This window comes from Epinephelus moara, chromosome 21 (genome assembly GCF_006386435.1).
Source record: "Epinephelus moara isolate mb chromosome 21, YSFRI_EMoa_1.0, whole genome shotgun sequence".
In the NCBI taxonomy this organism is placed as follows: domain Eukaryota; kingdom Metazoa; phylum Chordata; class Actinopteri; order Perciformes; family Serranidae; genus Epinephelus; species Epinephelus moara.
In genome coordinates, this window is record NC_065526.1 from 15,721,149 (window position 1) to 15,744,652 (window position 23,504).

At 39.8% G+C, this 23,504-nt stretch overlaps 1 protein-coding gene across 1 annotated transcript; it reads right to left on the reverse strand.

Annotated features, from left to right (window-relative positions):
- Positions 1-289: 289 nt before the first annotated feature.
- On the reverse strand, positions 290-22,923 carry hfm1 (helicase for meiosis 1). Its single transcript, XM_050033740.1, has 40 exons — positions 22,650-22,923; positions 21,619-21,773; positions 21,414-21,529; positions 20,748-21,063; positions 19,858-20,189; positions 19,353-19,394; positions 19,153-19,223; positions 18,901-19,033; positions 17,750-17,901; positions 17,579-17,656; positions 16,160-16,315; positions 15,381-15,581; positions 15,145-15,233; positions 14,984-15,027; positions 14,776-14,877; positions 13,255-13,400; positions 12,862-12,956; positions 12,600-12,733; positions 12,449-12,496; positions 10,412-10,492; positions 10,157-10,248; positions 9,347-9,453; positions 9,180-9,227; positions 8,933-9,030; positions 8,707-8,841; positions 8,443-8,528; positions 8,022-8,105; positions 7,679-7,836; positions 7,387-7,490; positions 6,323-6,508; positions 6,144-6,209; positions 5,934-6,058; positions 3,896-3,978; positions 3,621-3,733; positions 3,437-3,520; positions 2,922-3,227; positions 2,625-2,706; positions 2,360-2,459; positions 694-845; positions 290-537 (listed from the first exon to the last, which is right to left on the reverse strand). The coding sequence occupies exons 2-40, from the start codon at positions 21,687-21,689 to the stop codon at positions 483-485; spliced, it is 4,671 nt and encodes a 1,556-aa protein (XP_049889697.1). The 5' UTR covers positions 21,690-21,773; positions 22,650-22,923; the 3' UTR covers positions 290-482.
- Positions 22,924-23,504: the final 581 nt, after the last annotated feature.

The following is a 23,504-nucleotide window of genomic DNA, read 5'->3' on the forward strand; positions in this document are numbered from 1 at the left end:
GACATTTTCAAAATAGCTGTTTAAAGCAGATGCAGCCATATTTCAACTCCTGTGTGCTGATTTTAAACACCAGATTAAATAAATGAAACTGATTTCATGACCACTGAGAAATTACCTGAAGAATAGGTGCTAAATGTTTAACTTGCCCCATCAAAGGATGAATATGTGTTCGGTTAAACAATGAGGGTAGATGTCTCATCTATTTACTTTAAAGCTTTGAGGATTTGTCGAAAGACTGCACTGAATCATCCAATAAACACAGAATTTATTAAATAAATAAACACATAAATAAATAAATAACATTACTAACAATTAGAATCAGAACATTAGAAACTATTTGTTTCATTTATAATATGAACATATAGTAACATGACGTCAACAACTGTTCATGTAAAGCTCACCAGTAACAATATATGAACATAAACATAAAAAAAACACTTTATGTTAACAACATATTTTTGTCAGTAGGACAAGTAGCACCTCTAAAATATACCATCAAATATCCCAAGGAAAGCTTCCTCTTCTTTGTAGCTGGTGCTGAATACACAAGGTTTAAAAGAAAGGGAAGGGGTTAATCAGGTGAAAATTACACTTCAGTCAGAGTATATTTGATATAGAATTATTTTCATTATGTACAGAGGAAAGAATATTGTAATGAGTCACTACAAGCCTTGTCATTGTATCTTCCTCTACCTTCTGTTGACAGATAAGCTGGTGTTGGCCGGGACACTCATTGTTGAGAAGAAATCAAACGGTCTGGTAAGTGGAGCCACGAGGGCCTCGGTCTGCTTTGGGAGATTTTGTGGTGTTTTCACTGTGAACTCTTCTCTAAAGATGCTCGGTCTCTGAACATGAGGAAGGGAGACATGTGTCATGTGTGCTACTGACCATACACCAGGAGAGATTTTCGAAAAGTTAAGCCGCTTACTGGCACCATGATTAAGGCTAACCTTAGAACTAGTAACCATTTTGCAATTAACCCTGTAAAACCTGGAGTGACATCACTCAGACACCTGTCACTAGTATTTAAATATTTAAACCCTGAGCTAATTGATGTGATCTCTTTCAAAAACATGGGGGAAAAAAGGCAACGAGCAACTTGGTAAGAAATGTCCCACAAATTGCAAAAAAACTGATTATTTTTAAAAAAGAAAGGCAAAGGCAAAAACTATATTTATAATTATTATTATTACATTTAAAATTATGGTGCAGGCTTATTATAATTTTTATGTACTTTTCCCAGGTCATTCCCTTGTTTGTTTTGTTTTTAACTTTCTTTTTTTATTTTTTTTCTTAACTGATTTTCTTGTTTTCAATTTTTACTAATTTCTTGCAAATATTTTGGGGTCATTTCTTTGGTTGCTCATTACATTCTTCCCATGTTTTTGAAAGTAATCAAGCCAATTTGCTCAGTTTACAAAGGGTTAATAAACTGACAGAATATTCCAGTCCATAATGAAACAATAAACAAAACTAATGGCAGAAGTGGAAAGTAACTAAGTACATTTACTCAAGTACAGTGCATCATACCTCTACGCCACAGCCACAACATGCTATATTTATTTGACAGCTTAGCCACAATTTACTTTCCATATTTAGATTACTGCTACAAAACATCAATCAACTAATGCATTATGAAATATTATTTTAGGTTAAACTTCCCATAAAATGATCTCCACTTTTACCAGCTGCAACATTAAAGTGATGAACACATTCCTGCATAAATATTATAATCCAGTGATGTAAAATATATATATCTGATATGGGCCATTTTGCAGGATGGGTACTTTTACTTTTGGTACTTTAAGTCAAATTTGATGCTAATTTTGTTCTTTTTCTTACATAAGAGTCTGAATGCAGGACTTTCACTTGTAACTGAGTATTTCTACACTGTGGTATTGCTATTTGTACTTCAGAGTTCAAAGATCTGAGTACGTCTTCCACCACTGACCAACAATATATTTTGCTTTCTGCCTTGTTTTTTTGGTGATATTTAAATGTATCCACACAGATGAGAGACATGACGTTAAAGACATTATTTGGTGAAAAAAACAAAACCAGAATACCGGGTAAACATTTACAGCAAATTCTCAATCCACAACATAATTAAGTATGTCATGTCCAGAAAGGAGTAGGAAGAAGGGAATCCTTATAAAGTCCTACCCTGTTTATAAAATATTTTATCAATTAACTACATGCCAAACATGAATAATCCAGCTTTCTGCCCAAGTGTTCAACACAACACACACACCTCAATCAAATCATTAGAAAATTAAAAATTCAGTAAAAACAAGAACAGATCGATCAGAATAAAACAAACAAAAAAACACAAATTTAAAAAACATCACATCACACACACCTTCTTATTCCAGTCGAGTGTGATTCTGTTCTGCGGTTTGACTGTGAGCACTGAGCGTCCTGGTGTTCTGATTTCAGGATTTAAAGTTGGTGAAATCGACCTAAAACACAAAAATACAACAAATGTTTTTACTGTATTAACTACAATATGAAACCTCAGTCAGGTAAGAGATTATAAATATTTCACATGTATTTGATTTCTGGTCTTTGAAACAAACAATTGCACCTCAGTTAGAAATTATTTGTGTGTAATTCTCTGGGTTTACCTCAGTGGTGTTCTGACAGTGGTGCTAAAGGGTCTGACCTGAGAGTGACTGTGGAATACTGGTGCAGAAGTAGAGCCAAAGCCTACACATCAAACACACACAGGATTATAAAACTGTGACAATTGTGAGGCATAATCTCTCATAATCACGCCTAAAGTAAGGCATGCAAAGATGATTAAAACACAACTGTGTGTGTGTTACAATGACGTCTTAACGAGATGTATGAGAAGCTGACGAAACACAAACTTGTTACCTCCTTTATCTCCTAAATTAAATGCAACTCACACTTCTCTCTACCTTGCATGCTGTGGTCAACAGATTGCTGGACTTGAGGTTTAACATTTGTTGGACACGAGGTGGTCACTGATGTCTCGCTGGCATGCACCAGGTTCTCGTCATCAAAGTCGTCCCATTCATCTCCAAGGTCAAAGCTGACGGTCGGTATGTGTGAGGAAGAAGTGTTTTCGCAGTGAGCACCCTGGTTTGACATTGCAGTAGACCTCTGGGGATAGGCTGAGTGGGTTGTATTGATCTGGTTTAGAAGTAGTTTATGGTTCTGACTCACACCGACACTGATTCCTGGGGTCATCCACACCGAGGAACCTGAACACAGATGATTAAAATAAAAGTCATAAAAGATTACTGCACTCTGGCCTTTCTTGGATCTAATCTGACAAAAGAATCTCTATAAGGACTCCTGAGTTTTTAAAGACTATAACTGGTGGCTTTGCATGTTTTTCACCATTCACTTTTCACATGCAAATCCAGCAGTATTGTGTGTCTCGTAATGAGTCTGAGCTGTTGAACAATACTTTGATGGTGAGAGTGTGACGCAGCAGGTGTTTGGACAGACTCCTCCATCATCCCGTGCATGTCCTCCACAAAGTCATCATAATCTGAGTATGAGAGACAGGAAAACACAGTCACTGATAATGGGATTATTAAACCCTACGTTGTAGGGCAATGTGGTGTGTTCAGAGTTCATGACTTGTTTACCACTGTCAACATCCAGATGCACCACATCTGGCAGCTGAGCACAATGTTCTCCCGTCAGATCCACAGTCTCTTTGTTAGCCCTTACTGGAGCTTCGTAGTCACTTCCTCCATACCTTCATCAAATAAAACAAGACATTAGGCCATCAGTTTTCATTGAAACACAATTCAATCACAATCAATTTTTTTTTAAATTGCAGCAGTTGTTAGAAGACTTATTGTATTATTTGCAATTATGAATCAAAGCAAGTGTACAATGCCGGTGTAACTGTGAATACCAGGAAACAGACGGAAGCCTCTCTTTGGGTTTGTAAGCAAACTCGTGCATGTTGACAGACGCAGAGTCCTCACGCATTTTCATCTGAGGAAAATAATCAGAACACCAAACGGAGACTTATTCAGCTCAGTGACACAGAAAAATATCTTTAAATTGACTTATAGACAAACAAGAAATACACTTTTATTGTTTGTCAAATGTAAAATTATTCACAAATTTAATATTAAGTTAAGTATAAAAACACACATATTGTTTTTAATCTGCATATTGTACACAGGTAAACAAAATATTTTTTGAAAGCTTTTTTAAATGTGCATGTCTACATGACATGACTCTGGTATATGTCTTATGCACATCCTTAATGCACATACATGCTAATAGTATTCTAATATATCTTAGCACTATTCAGTATAACAGCTGTTCATCCGTAATGAAGTTCAGCACGAGTTCAATCAGGAAGACTTTCTTTGTGCTTATCCATTCACAATTCTCTCCCTCCCACTTCCACTGCTTCCTCTCATCAGCTGACTATGGGTGTTCACTCTTCTAGTTATCCAATCAAACTTTGCCACGATCTCTATCAGCCAATCAGGATGCTACTGCAAAATTTTAAATCTGCTCTCTCCTCTGCTGCCGTCAGCTGTGATATTAGGCAGAACTGTCTTGCCCTCCTCCATCCCATACACCTCCAGCCATCGTATCCAGAGTCCAGGACGAGTTCAACAAAGGCTCATTCCTCTACTCATCCAGATCATCAGCACTTCTTCTCATCTCAACTCCCCACCTCTACCGGCACCAGCGTCTAGACTGTTTCCTACTCGACTAATCGACTTCATTACCCTCCTTATATTATACCATCTCGATGGGGTCTAATCGGCAAAAGACTTTTCAAATTTTTCATTCTAATGTGCACATTAATAAATATTCTTTTTAGCTATAAAAACGAGTATCTCCTGTTTGGAGAAAAAGAATCTTGCATAATTGCAGTTTCTATTCTATCCTGCATGAGCTTTAGGATGGCACAGCCTACCATACACTAAGTACATAAGGCTGACACCCTCTCACATCTTCAGATAATGTGAGTTTTTAGTCACACATTATAAGATTTCACAAAGACTGAGGATCCTGCAGGGTCACTATTTACAAGACTACAACTAGATTCCTGTAGAGATTTATTTCCCATCCTGCCCCTGGTCGAAAATACTACACCAAACTTCCTGTAAGAAATATGACATTTTAACAATTCCTTACGTGTCCGCAAAACACATCACTCTAGAAACATAAGATAAAAGGCATCATATGTCGACAATATTCTTGTCAATTAGACATCTATATAATCCATAAAGATAAACCATATTTGTGTACAAACTTTTTGATTTCGTCGCCTCAACTTGCTACCAGCCTCCGCGCTATTTTAGTAGGAAAAGACCTCGGGAATAAGAGGCCTTTCAAAAACGAAGATTTCTCACTATAACAAGTGCTAGTTGGTGAATCAAATACATGTCAAATTAAACACAGACTCTTGTTCACTCCACATCTCCACCAGTTTCTCCTCCTTTTCCACAGTACAGGAGAACCGACACTTGTTTACTGCTCCATTTTGCTGCTTCCTGTTCGGTGCTGGAGAGCGCACAGTTATTGGATGGTGACAACGTTCACATCACTGAACTTCAGTATTTGCATGAGCCAAAACTAAAAACTTAAAATAATATTAAACATGTTTGATTTTGTTAGAACATCAAGACAAGATAAAGACTTCAGGCAGTTTTATGACCAGCTTGCACCAAAAAATCATGATCACAGGAGCACAGACTGAGGTGAAGATTTTATACTGATATTGGAAATTTGTCTGACAGTGAAATCCCTTGAAAAGGCCGGTATTGAGTTATATCCTGTAAAAATCACAGACAGCTACACATTGAATCATGTTTATTTGTTTAAATGAAACAACTGTTTTTTGTGTGATGGCTGCAGTGTTAAAGAGTACATGATGCAGGCCTGAACAGACTGAACAAAATCATATCTGGTTTGTTTCTCACCTTGAGTCGTTTGACAGGGGTCTGTGTGAGTGTGTCACACCTGCTCCTCAGGTCTTTCAAATAGTAAGAGAAACCAGATTCTTGATTTGCTGACCTCTTCCGTGCCACAGTTACACCTACTTTACCTTGAGGGTGGAGAGGAGACCTCTTTAATCTTGACAGCCACACAAAGACACAAACACACAGTGAAAGACGAGTGATTGTACTCACAGCAGTCGTGGCCACAGACATCCTTGTTTTTGCAGAAGTGGTTGCACTGTCTTTTATTGGCTGAATCTGAAATAGAAATAAAACTCATCTTAAATATGAACCTACTTTTGAAAACATACTATATGAATATACTCACAGTTATATTTCAGCACCAACAAAATAAAGCCGCACTGTCGTACCTTGGTCTGTAGCAGATGTGTCATTTTCCCTGTGAGCTGCAGCCTGATCTGCAGACTGTGGTTTCAGTGCAGACTGCTGCAGTCTCTGTCCACTAGGATCGTATGGCATGTTGTATGGATTATCAGTATCAAACCTCCTTGCTCTAGAGAAGTAGACGTTGAACTTCTGTTGGATGTCCAGGCCGACTGTAGGAGAGGAAAAGGTCAAAATGTACAGTAAGTCATGCACTCCCTGCAAAGCACTGATAGGCAGTCCAAAGAGCCTAAAGCCAAAAAAACAAACATTACAACAAAAAATACATTACTTGATCACTATATGTAGATCATATTGTATCAGATTTTTTTTCTTTTTCTTTATTTCTCACGCAAATTACCATCTAATTAACAACTGTATATTTACTACATGAATATATCGTAACTAAAGGCATTACATGACCGGGCATTATCAATCCACAGGGTGGCTTCAACCACAGGTGCTTTCCCTGTGTGTATTGTTTTCTGTCTCCATCACTAGCAGCCTGACTGTTTCTCATTGCTTGAGTGGACTACACAAAGTAGCCCGAGGAACTCACAGTTTCACTGCTGCATCTCAGTTTGTCACAAGCTTTGAGGAGGCTACGTTTTTAATCAGAGAAAATTACTTTCTTTTTCTGGTCATGATTTCAATGTGCGCACAGCGCCAGCATCAGGTAGCCAGCTGGAAGCAGAACGCAACTCATACATGCAATAATGTCTCCGGTAAAGTAGGTGGTGGCAGAATGCAGCATCAAAAGCAATGATTGCAATGTGCCAAAAAATCAGAAAGAAGAGGAAGCAACTATGTACAGTTGAAGCAGGAAGTACCGAAACATGTCCACCATAAATTGATGCAGAAAAGGAACAACTTGGTGCACAAAAATTAACCACAATGAAGGAAATGAAGTGTTTGATGCTTAATATGTGTCCCCCTAAATGTTTAAAAAAACTATGGCCTTTCTACATACCGTTGTTCACCTCTATAATATAGATGATACATACTGTGGCTATATTTCTGTGTTAAATGCTAAGGTATTATCATGGTTTACCGTATTGTGAGCTGATGAGATTGACACTGATCTCCTCTCCTTTTGAGGCCTTTGCCACCTCGATCTTCTTCGACCAGCTACCACTCTTCAACAGCACCGAGTCCCTGGAAAACAAATAAGACGATGCCTCCTGAAAATTAATATATATTCTCAAACCAGGCTCTGTCTTTTTTTACATTACAATGAAAGGTCTGTGTTCTCATTTAGTGATAGAATTATATGGAATAAGAGGGTAAGTAAAACAAAGTAAAGACAATACAGAATAAGTAGGAGCCAGAGGACTTTTTCTCACGTGAGTTTCTGTAGGAAGACCACAGAGTTGTCAGAGTTCCCGATGATCAGAGAGACGTAGTGTTGGTCTGGAGCTGTTCTCCTCGTCAGCAGCTGTGCTTGGTTTTTAAGGTTCACCTTCACCACGATCTCCGCCGTAGCACAGCTATACCTCGGAAGCTGCAAATACAGAGACAACTTTAAAGACAAACCATTAAGAATAACAGAAATATCCAAAGACGTGTCACTTGCAATCAGTTGCAATAATAGCTCAAAAGTCAGAGAATCAAAAAGTGAAATGCTCTGTTATATAGCATCATAACATACTTGTGCCTTTGACAATAAAACATTGCAATATCTTTTACCTGCTCCAAAGTAACTTCATACTTTGGGAGATGTATGACAGATTCTCTGATTTGGTTGCCAAATGGTGGATGCCTGTTAAGAATCTGAGTAAAATCAACAATGTTAGAAATCAGAGACATCGCTGTTGAGTTTTCTTTTAGCACCACAAGCCAAGGTTCCATTATATTAGAGAGAGGGCAGAAATCTCTACGGTCGATATCTCCAACACTTGGCAAATCAAAACAAAACAACCTAGATTGATACACAGCACTACAGCAAAAATGAAAAACATGTATTTATGATTGGGGGGAACTGCCCCTTTAACATAAGCTGTGACATATGGTGATCACAGTTGAATCAACAAAGCCTGGTGCCTACATTGCCACTGATCCAGCTCAGGCAATGGTTAAGTCAAATGCTTTGTGTTTTACACAGACTGACCAGCTCAATCTCTCTGGCGTGCATTTGCTCTATTTTGCTGAAAGTGGTGAGTCCAGCATTCACCATGGCAGTAGACAGGGTCTGACCTGAAACACACAGTGTAATATTATCAAATGTTCATATTCACTTAATTGTATGCATCTAATAGGAAGGATGTTTGCTGTATTAATTAATTCATCATGTAGAACCTAACGTGGAGATTTGTCCTCATTTTAGACTCTATTTTTTTTGCCTAAGATGCTACAATATGCTGTGTGTATCCACCTATCTTCTCCAGCTGTTTGGAAACATAGGGCGAGTTTTCCCAAAGCTTGGCTCTGAAGCACTTCGCCAGGATCAGAGAGTTGAGCAGAGCCGAGAGACCGGTCTTGGATTGGTGACTCAGAAACTCTGAGAGGCCTGATAAAGATCAAAACACAATGACAGTTAAAGAATAAAATGAAACAGAGAGCACTGTCTTTATTTGGTATCCCTGGTTCAGTCAACATACATTTGCTGATGCGCATCCCGTTCCTAAAGATCCTTGCTGTGTCCTGTGTCAGTCCAAACTCTGGAATCGAGATGGACCCCAACTGGGCCTGAATCAAGCTACAGACAAGGTGACAGAAGCATGTCCGTAATGGACAGTCCATAAGAAATCCATAATACATATTCTGCAATGAAATTCATAAACCAGTATTCCTACTTCTATTCAACACTGCTTTTCCACAGAGAAAACACTGAATGAATAAACCTACCAGTTCACTTTCATCTCACTGGTTTTGATCTTTCCCTCAATGGGAAACCTGGAAAAATACAGAAACATCTCAGCTACATTAGCATGTGTCTATGTCTACCATGATGCATTTAGAAGCAGGAAGTATGACACTGAATGTGCAATAGTTAGTAGTCAAAAATATCTGACCTGATGGTGACCCTGTTCTTGTCCCTGTTCAAGGTGTTCAGGGGCCTCTTCTCATTCACTCTCAGCTGGATGTCACTGAACTCTTTGCTCTTCGACAGCAACTCAATCTGTACATGCACAGCCACTTTTGATCTGAACAGTATTTTCTAATCGTAAATAATTTTCTTTTACAGGAAACCAGCCTATCAACACAAACGGCCCTATCTTACACCCAGCGCAAAGCAGCACACCATGCAGCGCAACTGTCATTGCTTGTTTCATACAGACAAAATTTTTACAGCCAAAGCAGATGTTGTGTAAGTAGCAAATGTTACTACATTCTCTAAAATGTGAACATGGCAGAGAGCAGAGCTGCTGTCTGACCATATTTACACAAGAGGAGCAGCATAACTTGACATTTCAGAAGCTAAAAGTTTAGTTCTGTTTCCTCCATCAAGTTTATAACTAGGTTTTGCTGCTTAAATGTCCCATGATACATGCAGGGACATTACTGCTTTACTCCCAGCAGAAAACCACCTGCTTATGTTTTGGGTGTAACTTAAATTTGACCAATCACTGCTGTTATAATGGCAAATTGGTCAAATTTAAGTTACACCCAAAACATACCTGTGATTAATGAAGGCACTAAATAAAACTCCTTTGCTCCTTGCACCTTACTAAGAGTAGGTGGACACGCCCTAAGTGCATTGTGCCATTCACTGTTTATACAGGGCCCTTTGTGTCACCACATGCATGCAAATGCATGTGGTGACACAAAGGGCCTGCATTTGAATCAAATACATTGCCGTGCAGTCTTATCAGGAAACCTACCAGGTCTGACAGGTTCTCGGTCCCAGCCACTTTGCTGAACTGTTTCATGGTGTCAAAGGCAACACAGTACCTCGCCATCAACCTGCCCCCCTCTGCCAGGAACAAAAACAAATTGTAAGACTCAGTTGAAAAAGAAGAGTGTAGGTGAAGATACGGATGTCATCCACACCCCTGAACATAAGTTAGGAAACTAAGAGGAACTTTGTGAAAACACACTGAGCATTTTGACACTATTTAAACTAATTTCCTCTCAACCTGTTGGTTTGATGTTGATGTCCTCATCCATGTCGATCAGACAAATGGAGGACAGAGAGTTGAGGTTCTTCAGACACAGTTCTGTGAGAGGAGAAACAGCATTCACCTTAAACTACTGTTGCGATGTGCTCGAAAAAAGTCAGGGTAGGACAGCTTGGATAGAAGTGGCTTCAGTACAGAGTTTTAAATCCATTAAAGGTATAGTTTGGATTTTATGAAGTGGGGCTGAGGTACTTATTATACATAGTGAGTGTATTACGTACAGCAGATGGCAGTCGGCAGTCCCGAATTTGGAGAAGCAGACAGGAGTACTACTACAGAAACTAAGCAATGTACTGCTGTGGATGGAGACAGCAGCAAAATGAATTCTAGTCACCTAAAAATAATATATAAAGGTTTGAGTGTACACCATATTTAGAATACTGGCCGTCAGACAACCCTTTCCAACTGGGAACTGAAACTGTTATCTATGCTCTCTTCAAGGCCACCAGAGTCATTTGACAAAAACAGAACGCAAAACAAGGGAGCAGCTGGTCTACCGCTGCCTCGATCCGCAAGTTTGTTTGTGTTATTGTGTTACTTTGGTGTTTAAAGGGTTAGTTGGGATTCACCAAAGTCACACAATAACACAAACAAACTGATGAAGGCAGAGGTAGACCAGCAGCTCTGTGTTCTGTGAGGAATAATTTAGGGATGCACCAAAATGAAAATTTGTGGCCGAAGCCGAAGCCGAATAATATTAAACGCTTGGCCGAATACCGAGTACCGAATACCGTTTAGTTTTTCATTAGTTTTTGCAGATGAACCCCCTCCAGATTAGTGTTGTCACGGTACCAAAATTGGACCCCGCTGTACGATACCAATGAAAATATCATGGTTCTGAGTAGTATCACGATATCACAGCGAAAATGAGGCAGATGTGCCTTTTGTCATTTATAAAAAGATAAATCACTTTTCTATAACACATCAATGATATTTCAATGGAATAAATACTACTTAAAATACATACTTCAAAAACAGCATCAATAAATGATTAACATAAGGGGGGATCAAAATAAAATAAATAAATAAAATAAGAATCAACCAGCCACCCTCCTCCCCTTCATAAGTAAAGAACAGTCCCTAAAGTGCGGTGAGGTTTGTGGGCCGTGAACGGCTCGTTTCTCCTCTGACACGTCACATACCTGTGTTCGGCTGGCTCGGCTGTTCAGGTACTTCTGGGCAGTCATGACGCCAAGAAGAGGATATTATTGGAGCCGACTTCTCCGTCGCCGGTAAGCCGATGGCCGCCGTATTTGACAGGAATACATTACTGTCTGTGTCTGTGACCCCCGTTCAACCCACAATCGGTGGGATTCGCCTTTCGTTTCTGCTGCTGGTTGAAATCTGTAGGCTGCTCGCACAGTGTGCTGAATGATTAAAGCCTATTTTGCTCGCTCAAAACTATTTTTAGTTGCAAATGCGAGTGCAGTGACGGATGGATCGCCACACTGCCGACATTTTAATCCACCCGTCACGGCACACGGTTTGATTGTGTTATCAAAACCGTGCCGCTATTATTCGGCCTTGCTTTTAACTTATTCCACCGAATACCGAATGTGTGTTTTTTTGCAATATTCGGCCGAATATATTCGGTTACCGAATATTCGGTGCATCCCTAGAATAATTCATGTTAATGTCCACAGAGTATATAGGCTTTGAAGAGAGTAAAGTAACAGCTTAAGGCCCCTGTCAGGGAGGGCTGACGGCAAGGTAAAGTAATGAAAATATTCTAAATATAGCGTACACTTAAACTGATAATGATTTTTTCCTGGTGGTTAAAATACATTTTGTTGCTGCTCCTGTCCACAGCTGTACACTACTTAGCTTCCATGGAGCGAGTCTACTTATACAAACTGGGAGCGTGCCAACCAGCATCTGCTGTAGGAATAAGTACCTCCTACAACCCCACTTCCAAAAATCTGAACTATCCTTTTTATCAAGTTTCTTGCTGCTACTTTAGTGACTTCAAATAGAGTAAAAACAGATGTAGCCCACCTTGCAATTTTGCTTCGATTCCATATCTGTCTAAGTCGGCAGAGAAACCTGAAATTGGAATTGAGGCACATTGCACTCACTGGTTTTACGTTCAGTCATGACAAACAATCTGGACACTCATCACATTCTGTGTGCTTGATCTCTGACTGACCATAGTGTGTGGGGTTCTTGAGGGCTCTGATGTAGAGGAAGGTGGAGCGTATCCAGTCCAGAGCCATGTTGACATCACTGATGGTTTGGAGAACAATCTCAGCATTCAGGTGCTCCACCAGGTGACTGTGTAAGCTGGGGGAAGGAAGTATACTGTTACCTCATGTACTACTGTATAATCTCTCCTATGAGAGAGAAAGAGTGAAAGAAAGAAAGACTGACAAAGAGAGAGTGAAGAATATCAAGTGACTGAGCTGTAATACCTGCTCTCAATGATTTCCATCCCATTCATGAGTGTCATGTACTTGTCTTTGGTTTGGATCTTGGTCATGATCACTGCAGTCGCTGATGTGTCAAACTAGAGAGAGAAGGGACGAAAATTATTTAGTTTAATAAAAATCATTGTTGCTATCTTTCTTACTCCTTTTAAAGTATTTAAATAAATGCTCTTTCCATGACAGCGTCCAATGTACACTCTCAACAATCAAAGAAGAGAGATGCACCCTGTGTTAAAATGCGACAGCACCAGTGAAACAAATGCATCACATCTGTTCCTTGTTTGGTGATGGTGCGCCAGCTCTTACCTCCTTGGGCTAAGGGAGGTACAGTGAGAGAAATAACAATAAATACAATTTTCTGTTGTTATCTGCCATTACTTGTGGTCTTCCAGCTCGGCCTATCATCTGCAGCAAGTCGGCCTCGCTGTACTCCTCACAGGAGCCTGCCACATACTGCATGGTGGACTTGATCACCACCAGATGAGCTGGCAGATTCACCCCCATGGCCAGAGTCCTGGTGGTAACTAGGGTGTCAAAAATCAGACCACGAACACAAATTTAGTGTCAATGAAATACAATGAAAATCTGATTTCAAACTGTACAAGTGATGGGAAGAAACTCTTTTTAGTTCTGAGTATGTAAGTGCTCATGAATCCATAACGTGTTGTAACGTAGAGTAGCAACGGCACTGAATGACAGATTATATTCAAATTAAGTTGAGACCTTTGCCAGCCTGGCATTGGCTGCTCCTCTGATGGTCGCTATTCCAACTTTGGTGTGTTCATGAGCTTCGGTTCACAGCATATCACATACCAAATACTGCCATCTACTGTTGACCTGTCACAACACATAAAGCCTGTGGCAAGAACTCATGGTGTCATGTCACTAAGCTTGTGCAATCATGCTTTTATCACCTCAGAAACATTGCTTAAATGCTATCTATTTTAACTTAATGAGATACAGAAACTGTTGTACATGCTTTTATCTCTTCACGTCTTGATTATTGCAACAGCATGTATCCCTGTTTCAATCAAAAAACCCTGCAACTAAGAACGACCGCATCACATTAGTTTTAGCCTCTATACATTGGCTCTCTGTTTGTTTTAGGATTGACTTTAAAATCTTATTGATTACTTTTAAGGCTCTTCATGACTCCAGATTACATTTCAGACCTGTTAGTCCTTCATGAACCTCTGCATAGTTTGAGATCCTCGGGCAGAGGTCTTCTGCGTGTCCCAGAGTCCAGGTTGAGGATCAAAGGGGACAGCACTTTTGCAATCAGGGCCCCATGGCTGTGGAATGACCTGCCCGATGATATAAGGCCATCTGAGTCACTGGCTCCGTTTAAGTCTCTCCTAAAAATGTACTTCTGTCGGAGAGCATATCCTGACTTTATCTGAGCTGTCTGTCTATTTTATTACTATCTCATCACGCTACAGAAAAGGTGTGTTGTATTTTGTTGCTCAGAAGGTTTTAACAAGACATCCATAACATCCATCTTATTTCTTACTTATTTGTACAAAGATTCCTACAACTGGTGCATAACAGTTTAGTCAATTTGGGAAGTAAAATACTGTTTATTGCTTTTGGCATAAAAACATACCAGTATAGGTCATTAGTAGTCACACACTCTGCAATTTACGTTCTATTAAACATGCATTTACATGCATTTTTGACACAACCCTGCAGTTAAAAAGCTTGGGCTGGGCCCTTGCAATGTTTCAACACAATATGGGTGGAATACCGTACGACTCAGTTGCTCTAACCAGTGACACTTGTTTTTCCTGATTATGTCTGCAGCGTTACAAAGAAAATAAAAACACAGGATCATGTTGCACACTCATATAGTCACATATCCATTTACAGCACAGGATAAAACTGAGAGTAACAAAGACTCACAGAGGACAGGCAGGTCTCCCAGAGTGAAGGCCTCTTCTATCAGCTTCCTGTCAGACATGTCAACTCCTGCATGGTGGTAACCAACTCCTAACATCACCAGATCTGGACCACAAACATAACACCAAATAATGCTACACTGTTTTAGAGCCAGAAATCAACATGTACTTCTTGCTGGGTCTGTGTCTGTAGGCTTCAAAAAGGGACTCACCTCTCAGTTTTGAATCCATAATAGAGTTTGCATATCTCATCAACCTAAATAGATAAAAAAGTAACAAAGAGTCGAGCTCAAGCCTTCCGTGAAATTAACTTAACTCAACATAAAATGATTTGATGATTAGTTGCACATGTGAGAACATGTAGGAAACGTACCTTTGCTTGTGCTCAACGCTCATGATGAAACGAGCATCCTTGGCCAGAACTGTAGCTGACTGTTGGACTCCTTTCCTTGTAGAGCAAAACTACAAAATAACATAAATTATTCGACCATCAAGAAACAGAAACCCACCATCCTCATTAACTCTTCATAACCTTACAGTCTTATTCCATGACATGAAAAAATCAAGAAGGAAAGCAAACACACAAATTGGCCCACATCCCTCACCCACCACTAGTGCAGGTTTCTGGTCAGAGTATGTTTGTATGATGTTGGCCATCTTGTAGTTGAGCGACAGGTCAAACTTGAACTCTGTTTGGTTCGGGCTGCAGGGAAATCCCAGCACCACTTTCCTCAGCTTCACTGGACGATGGCTCTCGTCCATGTTCAGATATGTGGCTGGACCGCTCTCATTACACAGCCAGTCTGCTATCTAATAACGCAGCAGACAAAACAATGATCCGATTACTGATTTAAACTAGGGATACAGAGCATGCACAGAATTATGTCTGTGTATTACAGGGAAGCGAGTCAGTAGGGTGCCTTTCTTAATTTGTCACAAACTCATACTAAAAAAAGCCTTTTAATCATCACTTATGACCCACTACAAGTGTAAGGGCAGGGTATTTATTGGCAGAGACTCTGCCTTCTGCCTGTGTTTTCTTATTATCTTCTTATGTTATTGTATTCAGGCTTTCCTGGACACAGCATACAGGTGAGGGCAGGACTTTATAAGGGTAGCAACCAGGTACCCGACTGTAAGCACACACATCCAAAAGGGAGCTATGAAATCGCAGACATTTTGCCAGAAAAACACAAATATAGCGAAGCACAACACCAATCTGGAGTTGGCTTTCACTTTCATTTTTGCTGGCGATTCGGTTTACAAACAGTAATCAACAATGCCTGCGTAGTATACCTTTAATCACAAAACTAGGACTCCAAATTACTGATTTATCTATGAATTATATCACTCTGAAAGATCACTGACTCTCTCCCTCAGCCACTTACATCAGAGATGTTGGGTATGGTGGCTGATACAGCCACAAACCTCATGGAGAGGTCTGTCTCTGGATTCTGTGCTGTTCTGTAGGCATGTACGGCTTTCATCCTGCTCACCACAACTTCCAGCGTGGCACCGCGGGTCACGTCCTTCACCACATGCACCTGAAGGAATGAAATGTGTCATCTTAAAGTTGGGGTGGCACGGTGGTGTGGTGGTTAGCACTATCACCTCACAGCAAGAGGGTTCCAATCCCAGGAGGGAGCCCTTCTGTGCGGAGTTTGCATGTTCTCCCCATGTCAGCGTGGGTTNACCTGTCCAGGGTGTAGCCCGCCTCTCGCCAAATATCAGCTGGGATAGGCTCCAGCTCCCCGCTACCCTCAAGAGGATAAGCGGTTATGAAAATGGATGGATAGATGGATGGATGGATGGATGGATGGATTGATGGATCTTACAGTTGGCTTCAGAAACATGTTGGCAAAATAAAATTGAGTTATCTTTTATCTAGGGCTGTACCTAACAGGTCGAAGCATTCAAATACAGTGCAGCTTTTTTGCTTTTTGGACATCTGTTTATTCTTTTTAAACCTGCTATTTCTGCACAGTTGCTGATAAAGATAAAGATTAGGCTGCAGTAATATTATTAGTATTATACTTTTTGTGGAATCAGAGTCCAGTGCTGTCTGCCTAAGATCATTATTACTTAGTCCCTAAAGTCCTGAATGATGACATTTTTTTATTTTGTGCGCACAAGTTAATTACCTTGTGTACACAAGTGCTTCAGTCTATATATGTTGACATTTAGCCTTTCAAAAACAACATTTTCCCTGAAGTAAAAAAACTGTGCTCTCCTGCTCACTGAACACAAAGGGAGGCACACACCTGCATTAACGAGGGGGTATTTATGTTGACAAAAACTAATGCATTATATTCATTAAAGATGGTTGATTTAATAAAAAAGACTCATTTAATATGATGAATCACCTCATTAAAATTGAGGAACTTGTTTGAGGATATTTAAAAATTTTTAGGGTGATAATGTAGAAATGGACATTCGAAGCATCGTTCGAAAACCCAAATAGAAGCTCTCAAATATAAAAACCCAAATTCAGTGCAACTATACTTTTATCATTGCTTCCATCACTTATATGAGGAGGTGCATCTCAGTGTGGAAGAACTACATGGCCCAGTTAAATGCACTTTCATAATAACCGGCGTTGAACATCATGTACTGTAATTTTTTAATGGCTAACCTTAAGTGAAATAAAGTAGAGGGCAGAGGCTAATGGCGTGCCATCACACAATGTGGCAAAATAAAACCCACTGTAAACTGTGTATCTTCTGGCATTGTGAGTATCCAACATTATGCAGGCAGATTATGAGACACTATAAACACTAAACAAAGGGCCTGTGAACAAAACATCTGACCTCATCGATGAGGAAGAGCCTGACGAGCTGCAACAGACAGTTGTCCTTCCATTTTCTTGTCATGCTGTCCCATTTTTCCTGTAAAAAAAATTAAACACAAAATCACATATTCAAATGTAACTACAGATTGCATACGTTAATGGAGAGGCAGTATACTGTAGTGTCACACACAGGAGTGGTCAGGATGATGTGGGAGTCCTGAATCTCAAAGAAGTCATCAATCTCTGTGTCACCCGTCAGCTCCTTGCAGCTCAGTCCCAGGGGACCAAACTTCTTCTTCCAGCTTTCAAAGCACTGACTGCAGAGAGCTTTGATAGGGGCCACTGGCAAGAACAAACAGTGAAACTTTTTTCAAAGCAGTTCTTTGTACTTTAGAAATACCCTAAATCTATAACTGAATCAAAAATCAAAACACTCTGGGAACAATACACATATTCAAAGCTCCTGTGTATAATTACAGTCAGGTGTATTGTGTTAAAACATTGTTGCTCTTTAGTGACTTTGACTAAGCTGAATTTCATCAGGTATAGGATTTCTTCCTCCTGCCTGAACTTTGATACAGCACAAGCTTTTTCAAATTGGCAGCGTGTATGAACAGTTAAGCAACACCAGATCTGTATTTTGTGTTTTCAATCAGTTATAAATGAAGAAAAAAAATATCATATGTTCATTTATCAAATCTTAAAGAGACAGTTCACCCAAAAATATTTTTTAAGATTATTTGTTGGGTTTTTGCCGTCATTTGACAGGACAGATTAAGTGTGTAAGAGGGAGAGAGGGAGGGGATGACATGCAGCAAAAGGCCGCGGGCATGAACCAAACCCAGGCTGCTGCAACAAGGACACAGCCTTGGTACATGGGGGCGTCTGCTCTACCAGGTGAGCTACTGGACGCCCCTGAAAATACATATTTTTACTCTTTCCTGAGGTGCTACTTATTAATCCAGATTGTTTTGGTGAATTTCTGAGTGTTGGAGATATCGGCCGTAGAGATGTCTGACTTTTCTCCAGTATAATGCTTTGAGCACCACAAGCCAAGTGGTCTATTAAAGTAGTAGTTCTATTAAATTCAGGAGAAGTCAGACATCTCTATGGCCAAAATCTCTTAAATTTTGGGATGAACTGTCCCTTCAGGTGTTAAGAATGTAGAACAGTTTGAGAAATTATTATCTTTCTGGGTAGGAATCATTTTCTGCAATACTGAGACCGGAAAGTACAACTTTTTAAATTAAATGCAATATATCTTATGAATATAAAGCATACTTTAGGCCAAATCTACTCAGCGTGGAGCTTATTTGGTGTATTAATAGGGTCTATGCTCACTATAGACAGCTTTGACATCTCTCCAGGGCTCTGAGGTCTCCATTAGTAGACGAATGATGGCCAGCTCAAACAGCACTGTTTTTCCAGATCCAGTCGGAGCACATGCCACAAAGTTCTTACCCGTGTAAAGAACCTGTGAACAAACATAACTCCAGGTGAGGCAGTCACAGTTCACATCTCACAGGTTCTAACAAGACGTGTTAATTATAATCCTCACCACTCTGTTTATAAAGGCTTCCAAATAATGCTTACATCATCGAGTGCTTTGGATTGAACGTAGTTGAAAAAGGGGAACTCGTTGAAAACGGATCTGAACTTAGCTGCTGTGTTAGCATGATTCAGGAAATCAAACCACAGTACTTGTGTTATTGCTTTCCAAGCTTCTGGCGCAGTTCACATACTGTCTGACAATTTCAAATTGTGTTGAGTTACACAACAACAAAAAAGGATACGGATTTCAGAAACTGGCCGCAAAACTCCAGACCCAGAGGTACCTAAAATGTGCACAATGAAAACACAAAAAAATACTTTCACCTTTAGTCACACTCTCAGTGATTCCACTCATTCCACCTTAATGCTGATATGAAATGTTTAAGACTTTGGTAAGGTATAAAATCACGAGGTTTGATTCTGTTGTGAATGTAAAGCTGCAGTAATGTTTGTAGACTACATGTGGTCACAAAGGGTTCTACTGTTACTGTCTACTGCTTCTAATGTTTCACAATCCACCACCTAGTGACCAGCATGTTGCATTACAATGGAACGGTCAATGAGGGGAGCTCACCTCATTTCACCTCATCACACCCAAACACAATGTGGCAGCTGCTGCCATGGCTAGACATGGGCACGCTCATTAACTGCACTACGTTACAGAGGCTATATGAGTGCTATTTGGTAAACCAGTCATAGCCTGTGAGCACAGCGCCTGTCTGTGACTGTGTCAATGCAGTGCAGCACCTTCTATGCGAAGTGGCTGAGGCGTCATGGGCGGAACGAAGGCTCTCTTTGTGCCCTTGTCCTGCATCTCAGCATGTGCCGCCTGCTGCGGGGGTTGGCCACTCGCTGCAGATGAGCCCAGAGGAGGGGGCGGGAAGGGGGGCTTGGGGGAGAAAGGAGGAGCTGCCTGGCTAACTGTCGCCCGTGGCGGCTGAGGAGGAGGAGGCACTGTCGCCATGGTAACCGGACTGAGAAAAGTTTGAGGTCTGGATGCTGTCTGGCTGCTGCTGCTTCTGAGGTCATCTGTGTTTGACGAGTCACCTCCACTGTTCAACACCTGAACCTTGAACAAGCTGTTGTGAGAGGGAGGGGAAGATACGGAGGGAATAAAGAATTGATAGAGGCAGAAGGTAGAATAAGAGAGGGAACTACTGTTAATGCTGTGAGCTTGGAGGCTTATTTGATGGTGTAGCATCTTTTCATTTTTTTCTTAAGAACTTGATCCTCTTCATGATAGACTGTAGTTCCATCTTAACTGAGCACGTCATGGATTCCAACAATTTGAGGGATTAAGGCGTGAATCATAACTACATTTTTTGGACAGCGAAAAACTGGAAACATGGCTTTTATATTGTGAACTGAATAGCATTAATCCTGCTATATTAAGCATTTTTTAAAAATTACATTCTGCATCCGCCTCCGAGGAGAGAAAATCCTTGTTGACCTGCTTTTCACGGCCTCAAGGCCACATATCAATCTTTGTTAAACGCTTTGAAATCACAAACCTGTTACTGCCCCCAAATGAAGAACTCTTCTCATCTTTCAAAATATGCACCACAGAAACACTGAAAACAAGTTGTTAATTCACAATCAAGTAAATGTCATCTTCTTGATAAATAACTGACACTTGCCCTCTCCGTAGAGTTGGGCTTTCGCTGTAGTCCAGAGACAAACACCTCCTGCTGATGGCCGCATGACCAGAGGCCTGCAGGGTTTCATCTCCACCTCCGCCACTCTGGCAGGCACCGTTAGTGTAATCCCTGAACCCCTCACCTAAATGCCAAAGGGCATCACATCTGCTGGTGCTGCTGCTGCCACCCTGAGTGTCCTCAAGCTCTTTCTTATCATTGTTATAACTGTAAGGACTGTTGATGTTTGATGGTAAAACCTGAAGCCCAGCTGATCCTTTAAAAGAAGGCAGGAGTGTCTTGGGTCTCTGTGAGAAACCTGTATTATTGAAGAGGGAGAGAGTTTCATCACACAAAGTTGTTGGTAGCTGTAATTTGGAGTGTGACTCTCAGAATTATGGTTGACTTTTTTGCTTGCTGAAGAAAAGACTTTACATCAGGGACTTTACCATTCCAGTTATACTAATGATTATGAGAATATATCATAAGACCCAGATCCCAGTTTGCTTACGCAAGCCAAGGAAAATTGGGAAAGCTTTCAAGCCTATTCAAGCTATCGTGTCAGTGAGTCACACAGTTAAATTTAGTAGGGCTTCAAAAGGCCAGATACTGAGCAGTTTACTCAAGTCAAGTGAAAAGGAATTCCCTCTAATCCAGAGCGCAACATACTGTATAGGGTAGAGAGAGACTCTGCCTCCTTCTGCATATCCTGAGTGGCTGGAACCTGAGAAAGAGATGGAGGCACTTCCAGCTGCCATGGGCTGACCTCCTGGTGCAGTGGCTTTCTGTCAAATGCAATCCAGAGGGAAAAAATGAATTCAGCTGTGAGATGAAGATGAGAGAGGGATGATGTGGGGCATCTCTTTGTACTCACACTTTTTGGACAATGGGTCTCTCAAAAAAGAGATTGTCGAGGGACAATGTGCAGTCATCTGAGTCCAACATCAGATTATTTGGCGCTCACACATTTGGATGCAAAGCAGGGCGATGTCTGTCAGTCACAATGGATCTTGATTGGGGGACATCTGGCTTAAAGAAGAAAACAAACCAGAGATCCTAATATGAATGCAAACACAAATCAATAAATATATTAGTAGCTATGTATTTACATTTACGTATTTACAGCAGAAAGATAATATATGGTTTACCATCTTTAATATTTCTCTCATGACATATCCTACAATGCAAAAATCAAGCCTGCAAATGATGTAGTTACATTTTAATTAAGCTGTGTATGGATTTATTTTGAGAGATTAAAAAGAAAATTAATACATAACATTTTGGATACACAAAAAATGTGGCTTTCATATCAGTTAGCAGCATTTCTGCTGATTTAATGTTAGCCAGTGTCTCTACAGGTATAAGACACTTAATTTAATGCTTTTTACGACCTTTTGAAGATCATTTTTAACCAATTTTAAGACTGATTTTGCACTTGTGTTGGTTGATTTGAAGGCCTTTCGAGGCTACAATAAATAAAGGCCTATCAAAAACATATCTATTGTGTATTATTGTTTCACTACTTACTTTTCATCATAGTAATAATGGGTACAATCATAGATAAAATTTAAATTACACTTAAAACACTAAATTATTATAGCCATATGTGCCTTAATACGAGAATTGATGCAGATATTTAAAAGTAATGCAAAAGTTACTTTATCTGGTGACTAATTACTTTTATATGCAGTAATTGGTTAAGTAATTCAATAAATTTTGAGAGAGGTAACTAGTAGCTAACTAGACTTTTTAAGGAGCGGCAGTCACCATGGTTAGCTTTAGCATTTAGCCACTTATGGATATGACAGAATTGGATGTTCTATAAGTAGCATACCTGCTAACAAAGATGTATGAACATATACATTATGAATGTTGTAGGCAAGTAACTCGTACTAAAATACTTACCGGTTATTAGGTAACGTTAACTACATTTCCGGGCTGACACAGTTGAGGAAACTGGGCCTAGCTAGCTTTAGCTAAAGGGTTAGCCGCTAGTCAACAACTAGCTAGTTGCTAGCTTCAGTTATAACGACATTTTAACTCACGGCTAACAGTTAGCTTTATAATTTCCTATGTTGTTTTAAACTTTGATTTTTTTGTAATTTTTAAAATTATCTCCGGTAATTCCTAGCTGTGTTCTCACCTGTGATAATAAATAAATTTACTACACAAATGCTAACACTGGGTTGTCAGGTCAGGGCTTTTGACCCCACTAACGTTTCAGTTGCCATTTTTTTCCGCAACTTTATTGAAAACAGTGATTTATACAAAGTCAGACATCATAGAAACTGTCCAAAATAATAACAGTAATAATAATAAAATAAAGTACAAGTGACAGACTGAAATTGACCGATAAGAAAAGGAAGAAAAAAAAATCAGAGACAGCATTTAAAATCAAATAGCAGGGAAATTACAAAATGGCAGGTTATTATTATGTATGGTTGATACACTTTTCTTGTTATTTACATGTTCAAGAGACCTCATTAGATAAAAAAAATCTATCAAAAACGTTTTAAACAGGAGGATGGGGTTTGTCATTAAATTCAATAAATTTCCATTGCTTTCAAAATAAACACATCTTTGCGTTTAGACTTAACAGAGTGGCCAGTATTTTTAGAAATACATTGCAGTTAACCCGTCTTTACTGTTTTTTGGCGAGATTGATTTACCCACCAGTAACAACTTAAGCACATTTCATATAACAGCACTGTAGCTTGACTTTTTATTAAAAAAATATTGTCTGTAGCTAAATGCTGCCAT